The sequence below is a fragment of the Gobius niger genome, assembly GCF_951799975.1.
Source record: "Gobius niger genome assembly, chromosome: 6".
Lineage (NCBI taxonomy): Eukaryota > Metazoa > Chordata > Actinopteri > Gobiiformes > Gobiidae > Gobius > Gobius niger.
This window is the reverse complement of record NC_136857.1, coordinates 10068094-10094004: the sequence shown is the minus strand read 5'-3', so window position 1 is coordinate 10094004 and position 25911 is coordinate 10068094. Positions and strand designations below refer to the sequence as shown.

The window sequence follows — 25911 nt, the reverse complement described above, 5'->3', positions numbered from 1 at the left end:
AATAAAATGTGGTTGATGTACGAATAAAAAAAAGCTAAACTCCCCCCAAATAAAATGTGGCATGTCAAATTAAGTTGGATATGATGTACGATCTGTGCAGCTAATGTCGTCAAAACAAAACACAAGAGAATGGGGATAGCGAAGGAAAAGGAAACCTTTGACTGCACCTTTGCTCGGTGGCATTATTACTATTTTCTGTTTAAATTTTGCCAAAAGTAACTCAAAGTAGTGTAATACAGTTACATTTTTGAAACAGTCACATATAATACAAACAGCAACTTGCCCAACACTTGCCTACCTCCATATAAGTACCGTCATTACCATGTTATTCCACTTACAGGTATCGTGCTATTATCAACACTGTGCGCTGCTGTAAAGCGCTACCGCAATGGACATTGTTACCATCATTACTTAAAGACGAATTAAGTCACTTGTTTACCTTAATAGATCCTTTCTGTAGTCCCTCTGGGGGTTATACAAATGTTAAAGGCATGTTTGGGGGGTCTTTCATCTCGTCATGGTGTTTCTGGCCAGAAAACCACCCTTGCAACTTCCCTGCGCCGGGTCGGAGGCACAATACACACTAATAGAATCATGAAGAAGAAGCGAACAGGCTAACGGGTAAAGCTAACTGTGGACTAGTGCCACTTGATCAGTGTTTACAGCCAAGTTTGAGTGAAAAAAAAAAAATATCCATTGTGTAATCGGGTTGTGGCACAATTGACAATATCCCTCTCTCCCTTTGTCTTTTCTGTCAGCGTAGTATTTGTTCTCACAAACAATTAATGATAAAACGCACCTGCAGTGGCGCTTATGGCCTCTAGGGGCATGAGTTACTTAGTTCTGCTTTAAGAAATGATAATAGAACAAAGAAAACAATAATAGCACTTAACTTAAATAATGAACTGAAATAATCTTTTATTAAAATATTAAAAGCCTATATCTCTCCTATTTTCCACAGTATCACAGTTCATAAAAAGGGAGGGATAAAACTGGAACTAAGGAAAATGGAGCTTCACAGATGTCGCTTTCTTGTAGAACAAAGAACCCTCCGGATTCCTCTAATATGGCCAGAGAAACTCTGGCTTTTTGTTGGAGCGCCGGGATCCTAACATCTCTGCCACTATACACCACATCCTTTCATTGCTATATGAAAACTAAACTGTTAAAGCAGCCATTTCCACCGTAGATAGTTGGCAGAAACATACAGAGCTTGATTTCTCACAGCATATTTTTCCCACTTCTATTTTCTTGCGTGAATATGCCAGGCTCGTGATTGATTCCTGTTGCTGTGTGGGATGAGTGTCAATACAGCACACCTTTTTTAATAAACGACCTTAGAAGCCGTCTGGAAGTTATGATTAAAATAAATAACTACTCATTGTGGCCGCGAACACTGTTATGAGATAATAAACCGCACTTTCTCTACCTCTTCCTCATTGATGTGAAATAGTGTGGGGTTTTTTTTTGGTGTTTTTTTTTTTCAGGAACTGAGCAGCCTTCCTGTCTATTAAAAGATACGATAGATCACCTGCAGTAATTACTCAGATCAAAGTGAGGGGAACAATGAGATATGTTTCTAAAGCAACAGCAGTGTGATGGGAGGAGAGACAAAGAGATCAAACATGAGCTGTCGGTGTGTGTAAATAATTCACATATCTGAGATTGCACAGACAAGAACAAGAGCTTTCAATGTAATGTTTCCTAATGCTCCATGTGGACTTTTTTTTTTTTTTTTTTTCTCCAGACCATAGTGGATTGTTTTATTGCTCTTACCTGCCAGTAGTCTTTCATGTTCTGGCTATGGCTAAACAATTGAGAAAGAATGTCATATTGCAATTTCTCTGGCCATCATAGTGAATTATTTATGGTTTTAAATCAAGTTTTAGTGTAGTGCACATTTTATGCATACTCCGGAGTATTAAGATTCGTCATGAGAAAGAAATATGTTCTGCTCAGCCAATGCAAAAGGATGTTTTTTTTTTAGATGATTGCATTTTTAATAGTATTACCTATCTATCTATCTATCTATCTATCTATCTATCTATCTATCTATCTATCTATCTATCTATCTATCTATCTATCTATCTATCTATCTATCTATCTATCTATCTATCTATCTATCTATCTATCTATCTATCTATCTATCTATCTATCTATCTATCTATCTATCTTTGCCGCTTGCTAATTGTGACCACTCGTTACTTTGATTCGATAGCAGTTAATATATTGACCCTATATAGTTGCATATTCAAAGGTTGTTGTTCATGGGGAAAATACTCAATTTGTCTATATTAGTGTGGTTATTTATACTGTGTTTGAACAGACACACTCAAAGTCCAGTTTATTCTGGCAATAAAGAACAATGTTTTGGGATTTCATGATGTGCTGCACTTCCTTGTAAAAATGTCACTCAATTTGCACTTTTGCTGTTTTGCTTCCAAGGCTGTCCAAACAAGTTTACCACCAAAATGTTTTCCTCTTTTATTTTATAAGCTTGTCTTTCCTCAAAAGCACAAAATAGAGCAGACTGCATGAGCGTGCTCCAGTAGTAAAGTGCTTTGTGTCTGACCGTGCATTTATTGTATATTCAATGTCCTGTTTACAGCTGGGACTGAAATCTCATCTCCCACTGACAAACTGTGTCAACATTTTTTTTGAGGATTTCACTAGAAACAAAAATGTTTTCTCAGGAACTCTACATTGACTGTAAAAAAAAAAAAAATGGACTTCGGGCGAACAACAAAGTATCCAATCTCTATGGGGTGCTATGTTTAAAAGGTGCCAAACCATTTGATCTCTACGAAACATGTTCTGAAATTAATTCAGTTTAATCTCAAATGACAATGCTCACAATGCTGTTTAAAACGAGCACGGTGAACTGAATCTTGATTTTAAGTGAGCAAATATAACTGTTGTGTCAGAAAAATCATAATTTATTTTCATTATCAGGAAGCCCTTCTAGACTTGAACAAAATGATGATAATTGGATGCAGGCACCACATTTTTGTAATGAGAATGAACTAAAATAGGTTTTGCAGCGATGGTGGCTTCTAACAATAATTGCTAATTAACAGTATGCAGTACATTATACAGTAGCACAGTTCATTATACGTACACTGCCTAACCAAACAAAAGTTGCCACCTGAACTTAACTGTTATGATCTGCAGTTGCAGTATTTGTGAGTTCACAAACAAACAAGAATCCGTCCCACCTTCATTGTTCGGCACCTAAAGTGGTATAGGTTAATTAACAATGTGACGATTACTAAAACATGAGGTATGCAGTAACATACTCACAAACACACCTGTCCATCCATTTTCTTCCGCTTTATCTGAGACCAGGTCACGGAGGCAGCAGTCTCAGCAGAGATGCCCACACTTCCCGATCCATGCACACCTCCACCAGGCCAGCTCGGAGACATAGTCCCACCAGCGCGTCCTGGGTCTTTCACGAGGTCTCCTCCCAATAGGACATGCCCGGAACACCTCTTGAGGGAGGCGACCAGCAGGCATCTGAAACAGATGCCTGAGCCACCTCAGCTGACTCCTTTTGATGTGAAGGAGGAGTGACTCTACTCGGAGCTCCTCCCGAGTAACTGAGCTCCTCACCCGATCTCGTAGGATGCACCCAGCCACCCTCAGCCAAACTCATTTCAGCCGCTTGTATCTGCAATCTTGTCCTTTCGGTCATTACCCAAATCTATTGACCATAGGTGAGGGTGGGAACGTAGATCGATCGGTAAATCGAGAGCTTTGCCCCATAACTCCGCTCCCTCTTCACCACGACAGTCCGATACAGCGACCGCATCACTGGTGACGCCGCACCGATCCGTCTATCGCTCTCACGCTCCATCCGTCCCTCACTCGTGAACACGGCCCCGAGATACTTGAACTCCGAGACACTTGAACTCCCCTACTTGAGGCAAGGACTCTCCACCGCCCTGGAGATGGGATGCCACCTTTTTCCGGTGGAGAACCATGGCCTTGGATTTGGAGGTGCTGATCCTCTCACAAACACAGTCCAATCCAAATCCAAAGTGCGTCCTCTCCAGGGATTTTCTATTATACAAATACATAACCCAATTTAAGACACAAATTAAGATTACGGCTGCACAATATTAAAGTAAGGTCTGCGATATTTCACCTAGCCATTTCACCACCATTATGTTCCGTTCTAATTAAACACAAACTGTAAGTAACTCTTTATTCAGCAAATTGTCTAAAGACTAAAATGGAATAAATTAGCAAATGAGGCTGAAAATGGGTTTGCAAAAAAAAGAGTTTGCAAAAAAATATGTCGATCTCAGTCAGATGAAGACTTTAGTGATGTTGCGGTATATTGCATCGCCTAACATCGCGCTACGATATTTTTTGCGATGCGTTGTGCAGCCCCAATGAAGATACTTGGTCTATACAACCGAATCTACCAGAGAGTCGCATTCATTTCCTTTTTGCCGGCGGCCCACCAGGCCTCTTCACAGTCAGGAGCTACTTACAATTTAGCATTGGCCTACTTTATTTGGAAAGGCCATTGTTCAGCTTGGAAATAAGCCAGACATGATCACACCTGGCCTTGGACTCGAGTGTCCTATTATTAATTACAGCCTTTCCCACTTATTATTCAGACTCATCCCATGACTAAATTTAAAGTCATCCTTTCATTTGACCCAGTCACGCCCTTGTCTCATGTCCTGATGACTTCACTCTCTCTTTGTCAAATGAAAAGTGTCTCGTTTGACTGATTCCATGGTCGTATAAGGGTGGCTGCAGACTCCCAAGTGTAATCTATTGAATTGCCTTTTCTCTTATTAAAAACACAGAAGAATCACATTGACATTTGCACACACATTGACAAGCTACTCTGTTTGATTAAACCCATGGATTGGTTTGAATGACACACTGCATCAACTAATTCATTAAAATACACCAGTTTTATTATATTCTGTTTTTCTCTTCAAGTGAAGTTCATAATTGCGTGTATTTCAACTGTTCTCAATGACTGAATCGTGACTTACTATAATTTTACTATCTTTCTACTGTTGAAGCCACTGCTAAGGAATCGAACTGTAGCCTTGCTCTGTCCTTGTCACTCCAAAGCACCGTGAACCAATTAAAAGTTGCCCAGATAAACTCGGGGCCACACTTGAAACGCTTCAGGATATTAGACCAGCTCATTAAGAATAGATCCAAATGTACTTTGACTATATGAAATGACAGCCACTCAGAGCTTACACCAGTGCTTCATTTTCATTTTCAGCACCACTGCCCCGTCAGCTGCCCTAATACGCTCATACATATCCTTCTCGTCTGTTTTTAGAGTCACTGTGTTGGAGACCGGGAGCCTGCGAATTGCCAATGTCACCAAAATGGACGGGGGGCTCTACACCTGTGTGGCCCGGAATCAGTTTGGGGTGGCGAGCAGTGCCGGGAGTCTGTTAGTGAAAGGTGAGTAAGTAATGACTGATTTCCCTTTGGAAAATGACGACCTGAAAGCATAGATTACATGACCATTCTGTTGCCATGCTGTGACATCACTCACATTCCCACTACATTTTTTTTTTTCTTTATCTCAGAAGATTGAAACCCTGAAGTGAAACTATTGTTTTTCTGTACAAATACATAAGCTGGACTACTACATACTGTCACATTGACTCAATATGATAAAAACAGGTTTCTGATGTGTGTTAACAGGATTAAAAAGAGAAATGTGACCGATAATTGACTTACGCTGTTTGGTTGCTGTGTTAAAGCAGTACTAAGTAACTTGTTTACCTTAATAAATCCTTTTCGTTGTCCCTCTAGGTGTAATACAAGTGTTTATGGGATGATTGGAGGGTCTTTCATCTCCCCCTGGTGTCTCTGGCCAGAAAACCATAACTGCAACTTCCCTGCCACCGGATAGGAGTCACCATTACACACTAATGGAATCACAAATAAGAAGCTAACAGGCTAACAGGCAAAGCTAGCAGTGGGCTAGCGCCACTTAAAGCAGTACTAAGTAGCTCTTGCCCCTAGAGGCCAAAAGTGCAACTGCAGGTGTAGTAGCAAGTTAGGAAAGGCGAAGGGAGAGAGGGATATTGTGCATCCAATTATAAAATGGAAATCATTTTTTTCACTCAAACTTGGCTGTAAATACTGTTTAAAGTGACGTTAGCGCGCTGTTAGCTTTGCCAGTTAGCATGCTAGCTTCTTCTTCGTGATTCCATTAGTGTGTGCTTGCTCCGGTCCGGTGGCAGTCAAGTTGCAAACATGGTTTTCTGGCCAGAGACACCAGGGGGAGATGAAAGACCCTCCAATCATCCCATAAACACTTGTATTACCCCCACAGGGACTAAGGACAGGATTTATTAAGGTAAACACATTACTTAGTACTGCTATAAACAGTATTTACAGCCAAGTTTGAGTGAAAAAGATTATCTCCATTGTGTAATTGGATGTACAATGTCCCTCTTTCCCTTTGTCTTTTCTGTCAGCGTAGTATTTACTCTCACGGACAATTAATGAGTAAAAAACTGTAACATGCTACGACACCTGCAGTGGTGCTTATGGCCTCTAGGGTCATGAGTTACTTAGTGCTGCTTTAAAGTGACTATAGTTGTGAAATATCAACTCACTTGTCATACTGAGCCATCTATTTTTACTCTCTAACAAGCTTAAAGGTTATGAGTAATTACAGATAATGACTGGTCTTGCTTTGTTTTCAAATACAGTTCCTGCTACGCAGTATATAATTTAGTATAATAATAAATCATAGGTTTACTGCTATAAAGAACGTACAGTATTTTTAAACGCCCTGCTCATAATTCTTTCTGTTTTGGAACAAACAAAATTAATTGGTTCATGAATGTCACACTGCTCGTTGCAGTTTGAAAACTGCGTACAGGGTCTTAAATGTAGGCACCAAAAAACTGTTAAAGCCATGTTACTGGTTCTTTCCAAAGTCACATGATTTAGTAATTGTATCGACGTCCTTGAGCTGTTTGTCACTGGACTCTTATAATTAAGTAACACCCTTCTTTTTAGCTGTCAGAGTAATGATAAAGAGCCAGCGAGTCCTAGCCGACCACTGGTGAATTTAAACAATGTGCTGACCCTGAGTGCACACTATAGGGTGCACAATACGGTAATAGTGCTCCCTATAGCCTTAACCTGACACACACAGACCAATTAGTTGATTGGCAGTGGCTGCAGGAAGCGGGACTCAGGGTACGTTGCATTACGGCACCTCCATGTTTAATTCATTATTTCCTTTTTTCTCTGTTGTCTAATAGCCATGCTCAGATTGCTTAAGATTTCAATCCATTTGAATCAAACACTTCTGCAGCGCAATGAATTTCCTGAGTCTCTCCAAACAGCGAAGTCAACAACTGCTCTATTAAAATGCCTTTTTGGTGATCCTTCTTTGTGGGATTTTTGAATTGCAAATGGAGTCACACTGAAACCTGTTTTTGTTTTGCTTCACCTTCACAGCCTCTTTGCAGGGGCAAATAGAGCCTTTACGCTACGTCTGTGTGCAGTTTAGACAAGACATTTGTCAGGGCCGCTCAAGGGAAGGAAACATATAGAATAACGTATAATCCTCAACTTTGCCTCGCTACGACTGCATGTTCTCCCTGTGTCTGCATAGTAGAAGTGGAAGACCATTACTCTGGTCTTCCACTCCCACTAAAAACATGTACAATAGAGGAATCCTCCAGCCAGGTGACACTGACCATCAGCCTGGCTCCACATCTGGAGATGGGTGACCGGGTGCAGCACTGCGGTCACTCACTGCTCCTTACGGGTTGCGCCAGCGTCATCAAAGAATGGGTCAAATGCTGAGGACAACTTTCCCTATCGAGACAATAAAGTAAACCTCAACCTTAAGTAGTTATCTGTTCTGGGTTGATTTAGCGCTGAAGTAATTTTGCTTGTCACCTCTACAGTAGAGTCTTTGTTCAGCAATAATTAGCTGTAGGCAGACTTACTGATCTGAGTCGCTCAAACAAGCCTGTTGTAAATGATGGCACTAGAGCCTCAGTACATAAATCGAGTATTACTGAGAGCTTACACAAACTTGGACTCCTTGGTGTGTTGCCTTTTTAAATAAAATTGCTGCTATAGACAGCATTACAAATGTCCAAATGGGTGAGTGATTGAAAAAAAAATGCAGAAAATGACAAAGAAAACAACAACAAAAAAAACATGAGAAGAAAGTCACGCCTGTTTCCCCTACAAAAAGTATGAGGCTCCACAACCTGCCCTCTACATTTCACACAAGCACAAACAAGTATAAAAATTTAAAACCGACAAATATAGTGAGCGTGCCTGGATGTTGAATTTCTTTTTATGCCTAAAGGCAGAGCTGACCTGAGGCGTCCATGTCTTTACGCTGTGATCATTTGTATTCGCAGCGGCAGTCTCCCAGCATGCTTTTTTCTGGTCATCCACAGTGTAACATAAACAGGATATATACAGTGAACCAGCCTCCTGCTTGTTTGACAGTGCACTGCTCTCCCATAGAGTCACACAATGAGACTTTCCCTGTTTAGAGCTCAGCACGGGAAACAAGGTTGCCAATTTGTGACTTTTGTTTGCACTTTGCAGACATAACCGAAAATGAGTGTGACAGCATTGCATTTAAAGACACAAACTTTATTTTTTGCCAAATCTTTTATTGCATCTGAGACCAAAGCTTTCCAGAACCAACGCGCTTCCATCACAAACGTGTCCTCTTAAGGGCCGCCAGTGAAAATTGTTGTAGCTGCATTATTACTTTACAATTGCTCCCATTGATGATTAACCATAAGTTATCTCTCAGTGAGAGGGCAATACAAAAGCTGTGGCTTGTGGTTGATTTTGGCAGGTCAGAACATACGCCTTGCTTACCTGGGCCAGATGGTTGGCACACAGGTGCAGACTTCCAGGCAGGAAGCCCAGAAGGAGGGGCAAGATCGAGAAGCAATGCAAGACTTGGCCAAAAGATCTTAGAGTGGCCACACTTATTGGAACTCTATGTAATGGGCTTAGAGGAATGCCTGCAGTTCTTCAAGAAAGAGGAAAGAGAAGGTCACAATTATTGTTCAATAAATGACAGATAAACACAACATTTTTGGGCTCAATATTTATCGTCAGTACGTTTTTTCCTTATTTCTTTATCCTATTTTTGTAATGTTTGAACAATTTCACAGGAGTACATTGTGTTTCATTGAGTTTCATGTATATTGCAACTCATGTCTTATTAAAGATATCTTAATAATGACTTTAATAATGACTTTTAGAACAAAATAATATCGTTTATCGCGATATTTTCCTGCCTCAATATATATTGAACTTCAAATGTTGTTATCGTGACAGGCCTAGTTATCCCCAATGCAAGTTTACCATGTAGTCCTTTTCAGACTGGAGAACTGCAGGACTTCCAGCTCCAACAGCCAGGTATCCATGGTTCAGAGGAAATGCTGCTCACAGAGGTGGTGTTAGTTTTTCACTATGCAACAACTACTGTGGCAGCTGCTGCTACTTTTTTGGAATCCTAGCCCGGAGTATCCTCATGACAAATAAAGCTCTTGACGGGTAACTCTGGCAAGCTGTTGTTTGCCAGAGAATCATGGCTCGTTTACCTGTATTTGATGGTCGTCACACACGCGTGAGTGATACCCAGATGGACCAGAAGGAGTGACCTGATCATTAGCGAGTACTGCAAAAAAAAAAAAAAACTCACTGAGGCTCAGATTTGGCATAAAGATAAACAGGGGGGATTCAAGGGGCAGTCAGTGCCTGGACAGGTTATCATTAGACATTTTGAGGCTGGTGAACTGCACAATTTAACAGCTACCAGAGCCCCTTTAGCCACCATCTGCAAACTCGTGCAAAGTAACACCCCTGTTGAGATGGGGTTGGTTTTTGCACTACTACTACTAATACTGCTACTACTACTACTACTACTACTATGGAGTGATCCGATACAGGAAATAATACAATATTGCGTATGGGCTACAAATATGCGATATTGAACCGATACCAGTTTTGGCTCTCACCGCCTTAAAACTAAGAAAGTAAGATCTATTAATCCGTTTTACAAAGGGTCTTTTGGAAACTAAGAAACTAAGACCCTGGAAAATTAAAATGTATTTTGGATCACCGCGCGAAATGCCGCGGCTAGCAACAGTATGCTAAAGCTAGCAGAAGCATGCTAATGCTAATGTCGACTAGTCAAGGCTGGGACAGAAACTCATACAAATATTTAAAGTAGCCTAAAAGAATAAAATTGCCCACTGCTTTAGTGGCCAAGCGTTTGTATTTTAAAGGGGCTGGATGCAAGTTTGCCATTGTATACTCACTACTGCCACCTCAGGCCATATGTGTAACTGCACCTTCTATATTAAGCTCGTGCATGACCGCAATTCGGACCCAAAGTGACACCTTTTTGAGTGACAGTGCAGGATTTTAGAGGCAGTTGTGGTGAACAGGTCTGAGCTCATTCTACACATTAGGACATTTTTAAACTCCCTATAGTCCCTTTAATTTAAAGAGATGGAGTTTGAAAATGTTAAAATAATGGATTTTCTTCCTCCTACAAATCCAGCAAGGTCCTAATGTGTAGAATGAGCCCAGACCTATTCACCACAACTGCCTCTAAAATTCTGCACTGTCACTCTAATAGTTGCTATTTCGGGTCCAAAGTACCGTCATGCACAAGCTTAATATAGAAACTGCAGTTATGCTTTCGACCTGAGGTGGCAGTAGCGAGTACAAAAATGTCAACTTCCATCTAGTCCCTTTAAGAATAACTGATCTAACATGTAATGATCAGATCACTTTATGTGAGTTGTTTATATTAATGCAACCTAAAGCCTGTCATATACCCAAGGATAATTAGTGTAGAAACATCCAGTAGATATTATTGATTTTTGATCTATAACATCATGACAAGAAAATACGACTATGGATCCTAAAATGGAGAGAAGAGTTTAATTAAAATTTTCACTCAGAGAAAGCCACTTTTAAGAAAGTCTCTTGGTATCGGTAAATATCGGATATCGGCATATACTCAAACCCCAGTATCGGTATCGGGAGCAAAAAACCTGGATCGGTGCATCTCTCACTACTCCTACTACTACTACTACTACTACTACTACTACTACTACTACTACTACTACTACTACTACTATTACTGCCACTGCTACTAGTACAATTGCTGCTACTGCTTCCCGTGATGCTACCTCTTTTGGCACCAAGGTCACAAAGTACTCTGTCTGAACTTTCCTGCATGTAGCCATTAAAAAGTGAATTTCCCAAAAGTGCATTGTTGCTTTCCACCTTTGCTGTTCGTTGCTTATTACACTCATGCATAATTTTCATTGGCCTGGTCTATGGCCTATTCATCCATTCTCTCACTCCTATTCTGTGGCGTGTGTTGAATGCGACGCCCTGCCGAGACGGACCACAGATTATGCTGATGTGCCCCATGCCGAGCAGCGAAATAGGATGATTTTTTTTTTTCTTTGTCTGAGCGAAATTATAGACTCAGCCCTGACCTGATGAAATGGCTGTGCTTTCCCTTTTGTTTGTTTGTGTTATTTCTTCGCCGGCGTACTTTAGTGATATATAATACAAATCTCCCCAACTCGAAGGGAGAAGGCAATATAAGCTCCCTGACAGGCGTAGAAGTAATTTGTCTTGAGACGTATTATTAATGTTTGTTGAATATCCCGCAACAGGATTCTGCCCAGCCTATTTTGTTCACGTCGATAAATTTTCCCAGTGTTCAAAGCAGCGAAAAAGCATTATTCACACATCAGCCACTTCAGCTTTCCATTTTCATATTTTGTTTTTGTCTCTCTCCGCAGAGCCCACGAGCATCACCAGCCCGGCTGGTCATCTCGATGTGACGGTAGGGGAGAGCATAGTGCTACCCTGTCAGGTGTCCCACGATGCAACGCTGGAGCTCAAGTTCACCTGGTTCTTCAACGAGCAGCTCATCCACTTCGGGAGTCACGGGGCCTATTTTGAAAAAGTGGGCGGGGTAAGTGCACTTCTTCTTTTTTGACTGCGCTAAATAAAGTTTTGTTTGTGTTTTATAGGTTCATATGAATAGCTATTTGTCTTTAGTTTGTAGGAGCAGACACATCCACAAATTTGAAATCAGTATGCTGGATCAAAAAAACAAGTGCAATGAAAAACAGGAATGATCAGAACAAGTGTGTTTGCTCACCAATTTTTAAATGTGCCTTTAGCAATGGTCATTTCACAGAAGTAAAAAGGAGAAATGTAATTTGATCTTAATGTATGCAGGCAGTTTAGCAACCCGCCGTTTCAGCGTTTGTTAGCCTGCACAGTGTATTTTCCCAATAACATTTGACCATCAAACATCGCAAATTATGAGCAATCCAGATGCTTTCAGTGGCAGTCAACCCATTGACCACATATAAGAGATGCCTAGTTAGAAATCATGAATCAATGTACTGATCCTTTAAGATTTTACTTTAGATAAGAATTTGCATATAAAAGTGGCCTCTGAGCAAATGGTTAAATCATATTAAGTCAAGTTTCTGCTTTTTGTGGGGCCGGATAAACATCCAATGCCCACTAAACAGTGTTATATCGTTCAATTCAAAGCTTACAGATGTGCATATTTGTAGCAATAACCTCATGTAGCTAAAGGCATTTCTGAGATTTCCATGAGTCATTGCCCAACATTAATTCCAGGGCTGCAACAACTCATCAAATGAATCAAGTATCAGTCATCAATTATGTAATCTATTATTGAAATAATTGGCAACTAATTCCGGGTATACATAGACTCTAAAACATATATGTGCTGTGGGAAAAAAAGGATATCTTACCCGCACAAAACGATAGATTTAGTCAAAACAGAAAAAAGTTGTATGTAAAAGAGGTCCTCACAGGCACAACACTATAGTGTTTGTGGTCATACCGCCTTTACGATGCCCAATCCCGTCAGACCTTGGAAGCTAAGCAGGGAAGGGCCTGGTCGGTACTTGGATGGGAGACCGTTTAGTAACACCAGGAAGCCTGGCGAATGTAGGGAGTGAGTGGTTGGTGGTGGTCAGAGGGGCCGATGGCACAGACTGGTTGCCTCGCTTCCGTTAGTCTACCCCAGGGCAGCTGTGGCTACAATAGTAGCTTACCACCACCGGGTATGGAGTGAATGAATAACGCAATGTAAAGCGTCTTTGAGTGTCCAGAAAAGCGCTATATAAAACCAATGCATTATTATAACATGGTTCAAACTTGGTGTCTAGGGACACTTTCCACACCCATTCCTCCCATTGGTCATCCTCATCATGCTCTGTATGTGTGACACACAGTTAACACCTCCCAGTGAAGTGTGCATGTTATATTGCCCCTCGAGGGAAAGACAAACATACTATGTATTGCTATAAACAGAAAATCTAATATGACTATGTTAGCATATCGCCCATTATACCACAATATAATAGCTATGTGTTTCTTGCTTGTCTGTGTTTTTTTATGCCTGTTCCCATTGCAACGAGACACACGTGAACTGTGTGGGTGTTCGCTCAGGGACAGGGACAGGGACAGAACATGAGTATGTTCTCTGGCAAAGTTCAAACCGCTAAACCCACTCAATAGACATTTTCAAAATCACATACAGGAAGTTGTTGTGGTTTGCAGAGTTTGACTCTTTGGCCTCAAGGGAGTAGCACATCCACCATCTCCAAAATTGAACCATGAGCTGCACTCTCTGGCCTTACAAATCTCTGTTTAGGACAAAATAAACCCTTTTACTCAAACGTGCGAAAAATAAACTTGCTGTGTGACCTTTGGAGATAATTGTTGCTCTGCTGGGTTGTCTTGCAGTTCTCTGTGTCTATTTCCTAAAGTGGAGAATAAAGTTCACAAACTCATGTTTTGGGGTATTTTACAACGTAATACACCATGCAATTGTAAAGCACGCAGATCTCCTGAATAAATTTGCTTAAATATGGCAAATTGTCTTATTTATATTGTGATTTTCACACCTCAATTGGGTTTGCAAGGCATGTGTACATAAAGGAATCACTCACTCATTCATTTATACACACAGGTTAAGTGTCACACAATAGCAGTTTATTCACTGACAGATGCTGGGATCAAACCTACAAATTTTTCATCTGAGCAACTGAGCCTCTGCTGCCATATTGGGAATGATGTTTCGTGATGAGCAGCCTTTTATAATTACAGACCTGTCACACTGTGATAATTATTTAGTCAACCATACCAACAATTGCAGAGAGCTGACATTGCTGCAACACCACCCCCTGGTGGCCATAGACGACTCCAAAAGACCCTTTGTAAAATGGATTACAATGAAGATTTTTGCACCTCCCCAGCACTGCTTAAAAGCCTGGCTCCTAAAAGTGACAATGCTGGGCTGGGTATCATGTTTTTAACCACGCTGTTTTTTTGTGCTAAGTCTTTGGTTAACAGGCTCGTAGCCAGTCCACCCACCCCGGCTTACCACCTTTTTGTGCTTTTAAGGAACATGCTTTGTAAGGTGCGCCATGTTACTTTCACAAACACTTTGGGACCCGAATGGGGCAGAATGGCTGACTGTATGCTGTAAATTATATTGTAATTATACCTGACTCTGCTGCCCCCTGGCCTCCATTGTCAACCCACTGAGACATTTTCCATTGTTGTTCCAAGTTATGATACTAAAAAGGATTGAATGAAAAAAATAATAATCTAAAATGTAGGTTCTGTTGCCCCTATGCATTCAATGAATCACACGTCAATATTGCGGACGGAGACAGAATAGTAAGTTGAATGATTATTGACACATTTCTCATTATGGTTGTCAGATGAATCTTTTAGGAGCGTGATATAACACTTGTTCACGCTGAATCACACAGATTGGATTTGTCTTGGAGGGCTTTATATCCCGCCAGTTATTAGCGCCTCTTCTTTTCACAATAGGAGCTACAGAGGAATTCATTATTCAAAGCTCAGCCATGCATTGCAATTGATCATCTTGCTCTAAATATGTTTCTCTTTTAATTAGCAAAAGCAATTATGAGGTCTTGCTTCTGCACTACCTCGTGTTGATTTAGCATTCGGTGAGATTGGGAGAGTCTAGGCGCTCTCTAATTGTTCGCAGCGCCGCGGTTGATCCAGACACTTGACTTGTGTGCCGCCGCCTCCGCAGAACACCGGCGCGTAAAGTGAGAGATCCCTGTGAAGAGACGACCGTGGAGCAGCTGCACTGGCTTCACTTCCTCCAGCTCTCTCCAAGCACTGCATCAGGCTCATTTATTTATTTATTTTTAACAGATTGTGGCACCATAGTATAGTACTGACCTTATAAGATCGCAATACACGAGCATTAGAGGAAATGGGCTCTATTATTATGATTTTATGGTAAAGAAGTTGTTGCCGTTGTAGTAGCAGCTGTAGTTGAATCTAATGTATTTTATTTGATCAGGGACAATACACAAAAGGGATCTGTCTATAAAAAGAAGAAATGTCATGTGTCAGGTTATAGCGATAGATAGATAGATAGATAGATAGATAGATAGATAGATAGATAGATAGATAGATAGATAGATAGATAGATAGATAGATAGATAGATAGATAGATAGATAGATAGATAGATAGATAGATAGATAGATAGATAGATAGATACAGATAGATACAGATAGATACAGATAGATACAGATAGATACAGATTGAGATTAGACAGGTCCAGTCCCTTCCTGTTTTTAAATCTCTCCTAAAAACGCACCTTTTTTCTCTGGCGTTTAACGCAAATTGATGTTGCTGCTGTTGTGTTGTACTTTTTATCTCATATTTTTTACTGTAAATATTTGTATCTGTTTCTGTGTGCGGCACCTTGGCCAACTGTACAGTTTTTAAAGTGCTTCATAAATAAAGTTGGTATGGTATGGTATGGTACAGATAGATAGATACAGATTGATATAGATAGATAGATACAGATAGATAGATAGATAGATAGATAGATAGATAGATAGATAGATAGATAGATAGATAGATAGATAGATAGATAGATAGATAGATAGATAGATAGATAGATAGATAGATAGATAGATAGATAGATAGATAGATAGATAGATAGATAGATAGATAGATAGATAGATAGATAGATAGATAGATAGATAGCACCCCCCTTAGGAGAGGCTAAGTGGAGAAAGGGGTGGAGGAAGGTCGTATCACGGCTGAGTGATGGTTCAAGGAGCTTAAAAAGGGGATCCTGAGCTGGACCAGGGATGAGCTGTTGTGATTGGCTGTTGTGAAGGTGCGGCTTGAGCAGGGTCTGCGATCGGATGATTGGAGAGAGCTGCCGGTGATGAGATGATGAGTGAATGCAGTTGGTAGGTCTTCCAGGTTGAATTTGCGCAGAAGCTTCATTATAAACAATTGTCCACATTCTCCATGACACACTTTGATTTTGTGATGTATGCTGCTCCTTTAGTTTCAGGATGGACTGATGAACAAATGAGTTCCTCAATCTGACCTTATTAAAGCGTGGCACACAGTACCGCCGCCGTGATGGCAACAGCACACGTACGTGGCCTCCATCCAGTGGCTGTTCTATAATCTTTGTGCAGATCTGTATTAAGTGTCTCAGTCCAGATTTGGCAGTGACAGAGAGACAGCCATACCACACAGTGTTACAGGACTGCAGGACACGGAGAATCACAGAAGTGAAGAACAGAAGCAGCACGTGACGAGACGCTCCGAAAGACCGGAGGCGCTTTGTCCTCCTTTAGCATGTAACTCAGACATTTGCGGGGAAAAAAACTTTGCCTCGACTTATATTATGGATTTGCAAAAAGGCTAGTTTTCGAGCATTTCTGCAAACTTGACACTGGAAAGTGACCCTGCACGCTGTGAAATGTGCCAATAAGTTCGTCCCTGTGAAGAGTTGGTATGCCACAAATATGTTAGTAAAGTTAGAAATGAGTTAAACCACCGCTTTAAATGTCCTCTTTAATTATTTGTTATCCAAAAATCAGGTATAGGGCCTTTAATTATATCCATTTAAGAATGTATTAAAAATAAAATGACATTTAAAAGTGAAGATCAACCCACATGTGAAAAAAGCCACCAAGGGGTGCTCTCACAACAAGTGCAAGTTTAACAAACTTTCATACGCCCAAATAATGATTCCCTTTAATCCCTTATCACTAGAGTCACTGAACTAAAGAACATTTGGCTCAACATTGTGCTCTTTGATAGTTGTTGTTTCCCTCAGCCATAATAGAGATTACAAGGCCAGTGCCAAAGTTATTATCTATATTGGTTTCAAGAAGTCATTATTTGCCCCTTAAAATATTTGTAGATCATTTGAGATTAGATAAAAACAAATCTCATGCCACCTGCTTTGAAAAGTCTAATTCTGAGGACAAACTTCCCTTCTGGGACAATAAAGGATACCTTTTTAACCTTATGTTGCTGCTCTCAATAGCGGACTAACAACATCATCCAAAATGTGTTAGAACAAACCTATTGCTACAACTCCCAAACTAGACCTAAATGTAATGTGATAAAAACAGAAGCAGGGAAAGTAGCTCTCACTGAGGGGCAGCGTAATATATATGTTTATACAAAGAGGATGAAATGAACGCTCCCTGTGCAGTGTTTGTGAGATTAGTTGTGTTGAGGAGAGTAAGGCCCCTGGGCGTAACCATTAATAAACACCTTATATACTACATCGAACTAAACAAAGTGCTCTTCTGTGCTGCCTTCACTGAACCAGGTGGGGAACTGTAAAATGAGGAAATTGGCAATAAGATGCAGAATGGTGGAGGGTATTTATCACGATGAACAAGAGAGTAAACTTCCTGAAGTAAACAGGGGTTTAAAAGTCTCAACTGCACCCGTTTTTTTTTTTACACCACTTTAGCACACAATATTTATGTTGAGCATTTGCAAACGCTTAGTAACTCAGGCCGTAAATGTTACAAATGGCTTTTTATGATGATGTTTTCATTCATCGTTCATTTAATGTCAATGTAACTTTACCCTTCAGCCACCTTCTCTCCACCTCTTACTGTTCTCCCATATATATCTTTTTTTCTTTCACAAGAGCAAATTAATTGAAAGGTGTATTGACATTTATGCCATTAAAGGATTTAGTTGTTTATTATTTGGACCCCATTAGCTGCCATAACCTTACTCTTCCTGGAGTCCTCTATACTATCCACACAAAAGCTTAAAAAAATTATTACAATACAATTTTGAGCTATAACGTCATAATTTCATTTTCATAAGAACAAAAAACAATCACATCACTCTTTTCATAGAGACGCCAGAAAAGATCCAGATATGATAGACTCTTTCAAAAGTATCTTTAAAGTACAGTTTTCCCTGTGATAACCGCAAACCACCTAAGTTCTGGGTCTGGGACAGGCCACATGACCAGAAGTGGCCTAACTATGCTGAGCGCTCACATACTTTGAACGGCCGCACAAATTAGCAGCTTTTCTACTGTGGCTTATATTTCTGAAGAATCGACGACAGTTAAGTCTATCTTCAATGAAGGTTTTTGAGTCATCTTCTATACTCTGTAGTTCCTATAACACTCATCTAAACTGACCTTTTTTTCTCCCTTTTCTTTTCTTTGCTTTTTTGTTGTTCATTTTTGGCATTTTTGGCACTTTATTGTCACTTTTCTGTTACTCTTACGTCGCTTTTTGTCACTTTATTATGGCGATATTTTGTCACCTTTTTGTTAGTCTTTGGTTGCTTAGTTTGTCACTTTGTTGTCACGTTTTTGAAGCTGTTTTGTTGCGTTTTCATCCTCATTCTCGGCTCATTTTTTTGCTATTTTGACCCTTTTTTTTTTCTAAGAAGCTTTTAGATTTGGGTAAAGCCGAACTGCAGAAAATGTGCTTGGTTCAGGTGGGGATTAAGAGCTTAATTATGAATACTTGGCCGACATAAAACACTCAAATTTAATGTATTTGCCCACATTTCATTTACCAAATATTCACAGTTTCATAATTCTAAGCCCACCTGCTGATAACGGGGATCTCTGCAACCCTTTCTAGGTCGCTCGCCTAAGGCTTGATAATCACATTTTAGATACATAATATTTAATCTTTGGGTGCTGAACATTTGGAACAGAATCTGCAAACATTTAGGTTCAAAATTAATGCATTAGTGGCTCTCTGTCACTTTTGTTACATAAAATTCACTCATCATATGAAAAGGTTGGAGACCCCTGGTTTACAATATGGAGTTGATACGAGTGCTTTGTCTTTCAGGTCATGTGTGTGCTCAGATACAATTAAAGTAATTATTTGTTTTCGATTAATCGTGTGTTGAAGCTTTAACTTAAACAGCCCTATAGATGCTTTTCAGTCATGTGACTTTTGTTGTTTTGACGGCCATTTTGAATACCGAAGTAGAATTATACAGTACCACAACATGTAACAATATCTCTACTCAGGATGAAAATGAAAGACAACTGATTGACAGTTAAATTTTTATTTACTCGTAATCATTGCTCAAGAAGATAAAAACACGGCCCCAGAGACGGCCGTTTATGTGAAGAAACCAGTGAGTCAGTGTTTAAGCTGCTCAAGATGTTAGCATGCTGCTGGTTGACATTTAGCTTCAACAGCTCAGCTCTGACATCTCCAAGAGAAAGCCCTGAACCACACTCCAAACATCTAGCCTTGGATACAACATGTGACAGAGGTCAGAGCTGAGCTGTTACTGTAGCATTTCCTCAGATGTGAGCAACACATGTGTTGAAGCCATTGACAGTTGTCAGCCATTGACAATTGCTAACCGGTAGCATGCTAACGTACTATCGGTTTAGGCAATCTGGCCTAAACCGATATTAAAATATATGATTACATTAACAGACGAAAAGCTTGGTCTGTCACTGACTCAGACTGAGACTCTGTTGACATGAGACATGACAAACTGTAAAAATCACAGAGAAAGGTTTTCTGTTTCCTCTTTGATGTGTTAATTTAGTCTGAGGAGTGAATCAGATCTTCCTGCTGTAGCTACAGAACTGCTACGTCTGTGCCACATTTGCTGGTTTTATCACATAGACGTGCATCTCTGGGGCTGTTTTTTTTTTTTACTGTGATTACAATAACATAAAAATGCCACTGTCAATCAGTTATCTTTCATTTTCAGTAGAGATATTGTTACATGTTTTTGTACTGCATGATGCTACTTTGGTATTCAAAATGGCCGCCAGAACTATTTGGGATGTTGTAGTTGTAATGCAACCTTTTACATCCCGGCAGAGCTGGGCCAGATTAGGAGGTTGTGCAATCCATTATTTTCTCCTTTCATTTCATCATCACCTTTCTACCGGCCTAGTTCTAAACAATTCATTACACCTCACTCTTGGGTGTCTGTTTCTCCCAGTTGAATTGGCTGTAATTTGTCTAATTTGACTCCCTCAGTAACATTGCATCACATTTAATTGAATCAGCTGAGTTTTATGTTCTCCGCTGATCGGACACACGGTCTGTACTTATTCCACAGTCTCACAAGATTCCCCTGAAAAGACCTCAGGCCACTACTTTGTATAAAATGTGGCCCACTCCCTCCACAGTAATATTATTTTAACGACAGCACCGAGTCTGAGAGAGCGGATGACTGGAAGCAACAGAATCTCCATCCGCGGAAAAGGCACCAAAGTAATTATCAAGTGCCGTCCTGTCTCATGGTCCTTTTCACAGACTTCCAGTTGGCTTTAACTCTTGCATTAAAGTTCAGCGCTAATAATACATCTGCCGCTGAATGGTTGTCGGTAGAGTTAATGGATTAAGGTTCAATAATAGAGTGCGGACAAAAGCCGTTCCTGTGAAAGTCATGGAGGGAAAATTGCACTCAGACTTGTGTTTATACTGTACTTCCCTATCAAAATGTGTCTAAGTGAATCTCAGAAACATCACACCCGAAATTTGAGAATGTGTGTTTCTTTCTTTGCCTGCAGCGCTCCGCCGGTGATATTATGATCAGAAACATTCAGCTGAGGCATGCTGGGAAATATACGTGTGCCGTTCAGACCAAAGTGGACAGCGTTTCCATAGCGACTGATGTGGTCGTGAGAGGTAAGGTCCAAGAACAACTCTTTAACTAAAAAAAGACCAACACAAGGGGGAGCATCCAATGAATCAAGTTCTAATATTATACCTGCCCTTTCTTTCCTCGGCAATCTGGCCTAAAATAACTGGAACTTACAACCTCCAACATGTTCTGTCCTTTTCATTTCTCACAGGGATTAGACCCACTCCAATTAATACATATCTATTTGAAGATTATCTTCCAGACATAAAGTTCCTGGTAAATAATTACTGTGTTACGAACTTAAATACTTCACCGTGTTTATAAAGGTAGGCGAGATTGTCTTAAAGCTAACATTTAAAATAATAACGATAATGCTATAATTTTGAACTAATCTGCATAAAGATTGTCTTGTATAGAGTTGTCTTTTTTTTTCCTTTTTTTCTCCATGTTGCCTACTTTTATAAACCCAGATGTGTCCTCCGGTGAAGGATCTAAGGGATGCTCTTTTTTTTTAAGGCTCTTGAGCTACTTTTGTAAAATGAACAAAACAAGAAACAAAAACTGTGTTTTTAAATTGCTTATCTTTCTGCGAAGCACTTTGGTCTTCATTATGCTGTTGGAAAGAGCTAAATAAACTTTGATTGACAGATTGATTTTAAAGGTGCATGAGGTGGGTGTTTATTAAGGTTATTAATGACTATAAATGGAAATATACAATATTGAATGTTGAACTGAATAAATGTTGCCGTTCGGGCTGAAACAACTAATTGATTACTGAAATAGTTGGTAACTATTTTAGTAAGACTGACATGAAAATATAATACATAATATATTATAAATTATATTAATATCTGTCAGTGTAGTACTAGTACAAGTACAATTTCCATTGTAGTGATTAATTGTAGAAATGATCTGTAGATTAATTGATTACCAAAATAATCGGTATAGTTGCAGCCCTAGTTACACGGTCAAGGTCAAGTCATCACTGCCCCAAAGTGCTGTACAGGTTCAGAGTTCACAGTACAATAAATGCTGGCTTTTTCTTAAGGAAAACCAGAACAAACACAACTATATACTGTATAAAACAGCACAAAAACAGTAAGAAAATAAACAATAAAAAATATGGAAAAATGCTCAGGTCATCTTGTGTTAAAGCCTGTGCAAAACGAGAATTTTGAAACTCTCAATTGAAGTAGCCTGTCTAACGTTCAGAGGGGGTACTGTGTATATACTGTATATATAGTCATCATCTATGAGCGCTTTGAGAACTACTGGTAGATCTCAATCTGCTGTTTTAGCACGCTTACATCCTACATCCTGTCTCCTGTTCAAATTTCAAAATGTTGTACTCTCTTCAGTGTTGCCATGTTTGTTCCTTTATTTTTCATGATGAAGGATGTGTTCTCTGTACTGCGTGTAAATGCTTGAGTACCATCAAGCGCCTGCACTTTCCTTTGGTTGGCTTTGCATTTAAATCAAGGTAATAAGCACTTGTTTTGTTAAAAGATAATCAAGGCGCGCTGATTGAAAACCCCAGAAGGTTATTACTCTTTCAGAATACTAAGTAGGAGACAGAAACATTGAAAACTTTCTCTCAGTCACTAAATGCTTTCACTTAGCGTTTTATATGGACATATTATGCAGCTTTAATTAGAGGCGGCACAGGTTGGAGGAAAGTATGTGAAGAAGCATAGACAAAAGCAAAAAAAACAACAACTGTGATTTACTGTATGCAGTGTAAGAATTCTGTTTTATTCACATTCTCTGGAGCTGAGGGGTAATATTTCATCAGAAAATACAATATGTACAACGTTTGTCTGCAGGATGTTTGCGAAATTCTGCCAAGTGAATCTTAAACATTGAACAATTTATCACATCTTCAGCTCTAAAACTGCATGTTTCCCCCTCCACTTTCCCCCCTTCCTTGATTTAGAAAAAGAAAAATAACGTTTTAATCTTGGGCTAAACTGCTCTTGCGGGAAGTAATCTGTTTCTTGTTTTGTTGTTCATTTTACAAAGCCATATTGCCAGTGGATACACATGAATATTAGAAAAGTCATTATTAGAGAGGCACTGTGTGCTCACTGTGTTCTTGTTGTGAAATCACCACTGTGCGAACAGAGAAGGACATAAATGTTCATGTGATGTTAGGGAGCTGTGGCACTGTCACATAGATCCCAGCTTGTACTATTTATAATAGGCTATTGTTGTTTGCCCATGCCTTCTGGTATTCGCTGCTGAAATTAGAGCTTTTATTCTTTACATCACATTCGACAGCGATCTCTTCTGCTTAATTAACACACAAAAACCAGATCCAAAACTGTTTAGTCCTGATTTGAGCTTTATCTGAGCCCAGTGCTACTTGAAAGGTCCAAAATGTGGATATGGTACTTGAACTGCTGTTTATTTAATGCCATTTATTGCCGATTTCCTGACTGTTATAATTGTAGGTTTCAACATTAAATAAGCCCCTGACGTGATCGCCTCTTTACCAATCTATACACTGCCAGGAGACACGCCCTTGTTGTTACGGCAGCTTTATTGTCAGCTGGGAAGCATGATAGACTTCCAGCATTTCTCTTCTCACCGATGCTGGATTGACGATAGTTTTTAATTGACAAACTCACAAAATGTATCCTCATTTATGCCGTCGCTCATCTGTTTTAGCAGGCGCAGCTGTCGTATGTTTTAGCTGTTACACCATCACGACTCCCACCATGATACTAGTGATTAATAGGGCTCGACACTTTTGTGGAGGGGAAAAAATATATATTGTGGTATTTCTAACATGAAACGCAAACAAAATTAGATTTCTGTTTTCAAATAAAAAATCAGCTCAAAGTGCAGGGAGCAAACACATCCAGAAACATTAACGTTCGAGAGACGACTGAGGGCTCTTTCTTTTTACCAAGACGATGGGACTAGGGGAAAAAAAGGGAAAAAAACTAGTTTGCTGGCCATCAGTCTGCTGCTCTTTTTAACCTGTGCCACTAATATTGTTGCAATATTTTTCAAAACGTATCATCTGGATTGAGTTGCTGAGAACTGTGTCGCTGGCAGTGAAAAGTGCCTGGATGACGGGGAGCTTATCCAAACCTGTGTCGCTCATATGTTTTATGCATGTCCCCTCAGGTCCCCCTGGGCCCCCTGTGGACTGTAAGGTGACTGAAGTGACACAGACCACCGCCTCTTTGTCCTGGGGCCCTGGCCTGGACAACCACAGCCCCATCCTGAGCTACGCCATCCAGGCCCGCTCCCCTTTTTCCCTGGGCTGGCAGGCTGTGACCACCGGTAAGTTTGTGCTCGTCATGGAAGGAATGGTAATCTCCAATTTTTTAGCCATAATTACGTTGTGGTGTAATGGTGATTTTTTTTTTTCTTTATTTACCAAGCGGGGCATTTGAGAACCAATTCTCATTTACAGAGACGACCTGGCCAGGAGGCAGCATCACTGTGTAGCATAATTTATATGGCTGCCTTCAAGCTAGAAAGTTAATAGGGGTCGATGACTTCTGGGTTACGGAAGTAAATTTCCTTTTTATTTCCATGATTGTTATTGCAAGGAAGAAATGACCAGCTACGTGATGACGACTAACCATTAAAAATTTTCGGAAACTTTGCAAAACAGTTATAAAAAAAAAAAACATTTTTGAGCCGTGAAGTATTTGTTTGTTTTGTTTTTTCTTAATGCCTTAAAGGGACTATACAGAGTTTAAAAATGTTAAAATTAAGTATTTTCCTCCCCAGTTCCAGCCATGTCCTAATGTGTAGAATGAGCTCAGACCTGTTCACCACAACTGCCTCTAAAATCCTGCACTGTCACTCAAAAAGTTGTTACCTTGGTCCGAAATGCCATTGTGCGCGAGATTAACATAGAAGATGCTGTTACATGTATGACCCGAGGTGGCAGTAGTGAGTATAAAATGGCTAACTCGCATCTAGCCCCTTTAAAGGAACAGGCCGCCGTTTTTCCATACTGAGATATGTTTTTACCTGAGCTTAGACGAGTTGATGCGTACCTGTCTGGTCGTTGTGCGTGCGCTCAGTCAGGCACAAAGACCAAAGATGTTGTTAGCATTTGGCCTCTCCCAGTATGTTCCTAAAGCTCCAAACGGGATGAAGTTAGAAGCGACCAAGCTCTTCCATGAGCACGCACAAAGACCAGACAGGTACGCATCAACTCGTCTAAGCTCAGGTAAGAACATATCTCAGCATGGACAAACGGTGGCCTGTTTTCTCCAGCTGTCAGCTTTATCCAAATCTAAAAGCTTCTTGACTCTTTCTCAAGACGCTGTTAAATTTAGGTAAAGCTTAACTGAACAGCAGAACTATAGTGACCTGTTTTGTATGTGTACAAAATCTCACTTGCCAAAGTGAGATGGCAACTCAACTTGTTATGCCCACAAATGTAAATATACCAGCATTTGGCTCTCCGGCTCATTCTAATGTCTATCTGTGGTGGTGTAAAAACCTGCATGTTTCCGAAGCCCACACGTGAATTGACAGTAAATAGCACAGTTTGGCTAAGTTTCTGTGGCAGGTCTGGCGTCTGTGTGATGAAACGTTAAGTGTGTGATGTTCCTAGTGCCGGAGCGGCTCGGGGGGAAGCAGCTGTCAGCCACAGTGACGGAGCTGAATCCCTGGGTGGAGTACGAGTTCAGAGTCCTGGCTACAAACAGCATTGGGACGGGAGAGCCCAGCGCCGCATCCAAACGGGCCCGCACCAAAGACACGCGTACGTTCTGATGTTCCTCTGCCAACAGCCAAATCCCACATTTGAAAGAAGACAGTCTTTTCATAGGGATTCTACTGAGAGGGGGAACGCATAGAGTTTTGTTTGAGGTATTTTTAGATCTAATGCATGCAGGGAACTAGGCTTGAATGAGAGTATAGGCTTT

The 25911-nt window shown here is 40.2% G+C and overlaps 1 protein-coding gene across 1 annotated transcript in view; it reads left to right on the top strand.

Annotated features, from left to right (window-relative positions):
* The window catches only part of cntn3a.1 (contactin 3a, tandem duplicate 1), a 140684-nt gene that overhangs the window by 99158 nt on the left and 15615 nt on the right, over positions 1-25911 (top strand). Inside the window, exons 12-16 of the mRNA XM_079558591.1 lie at positions 5321-5448; positions 11835-12010; positions 20940-21057; positions 24146-24304; positions 25599-25748. Coding sequence (XP_079414717.1) covers positions 5321-5448; positions 11835-12010; positions 20940-21057; positions 24146-24304; positions 25599-25748 — 731 coding nt within the window. The remainder of the gene's footprint in view (positions 1-5320; positions 5449-11834; positions 12011-20939; positions 21058-24145; positions 24305-25598; positions 25749-25911) is intronic.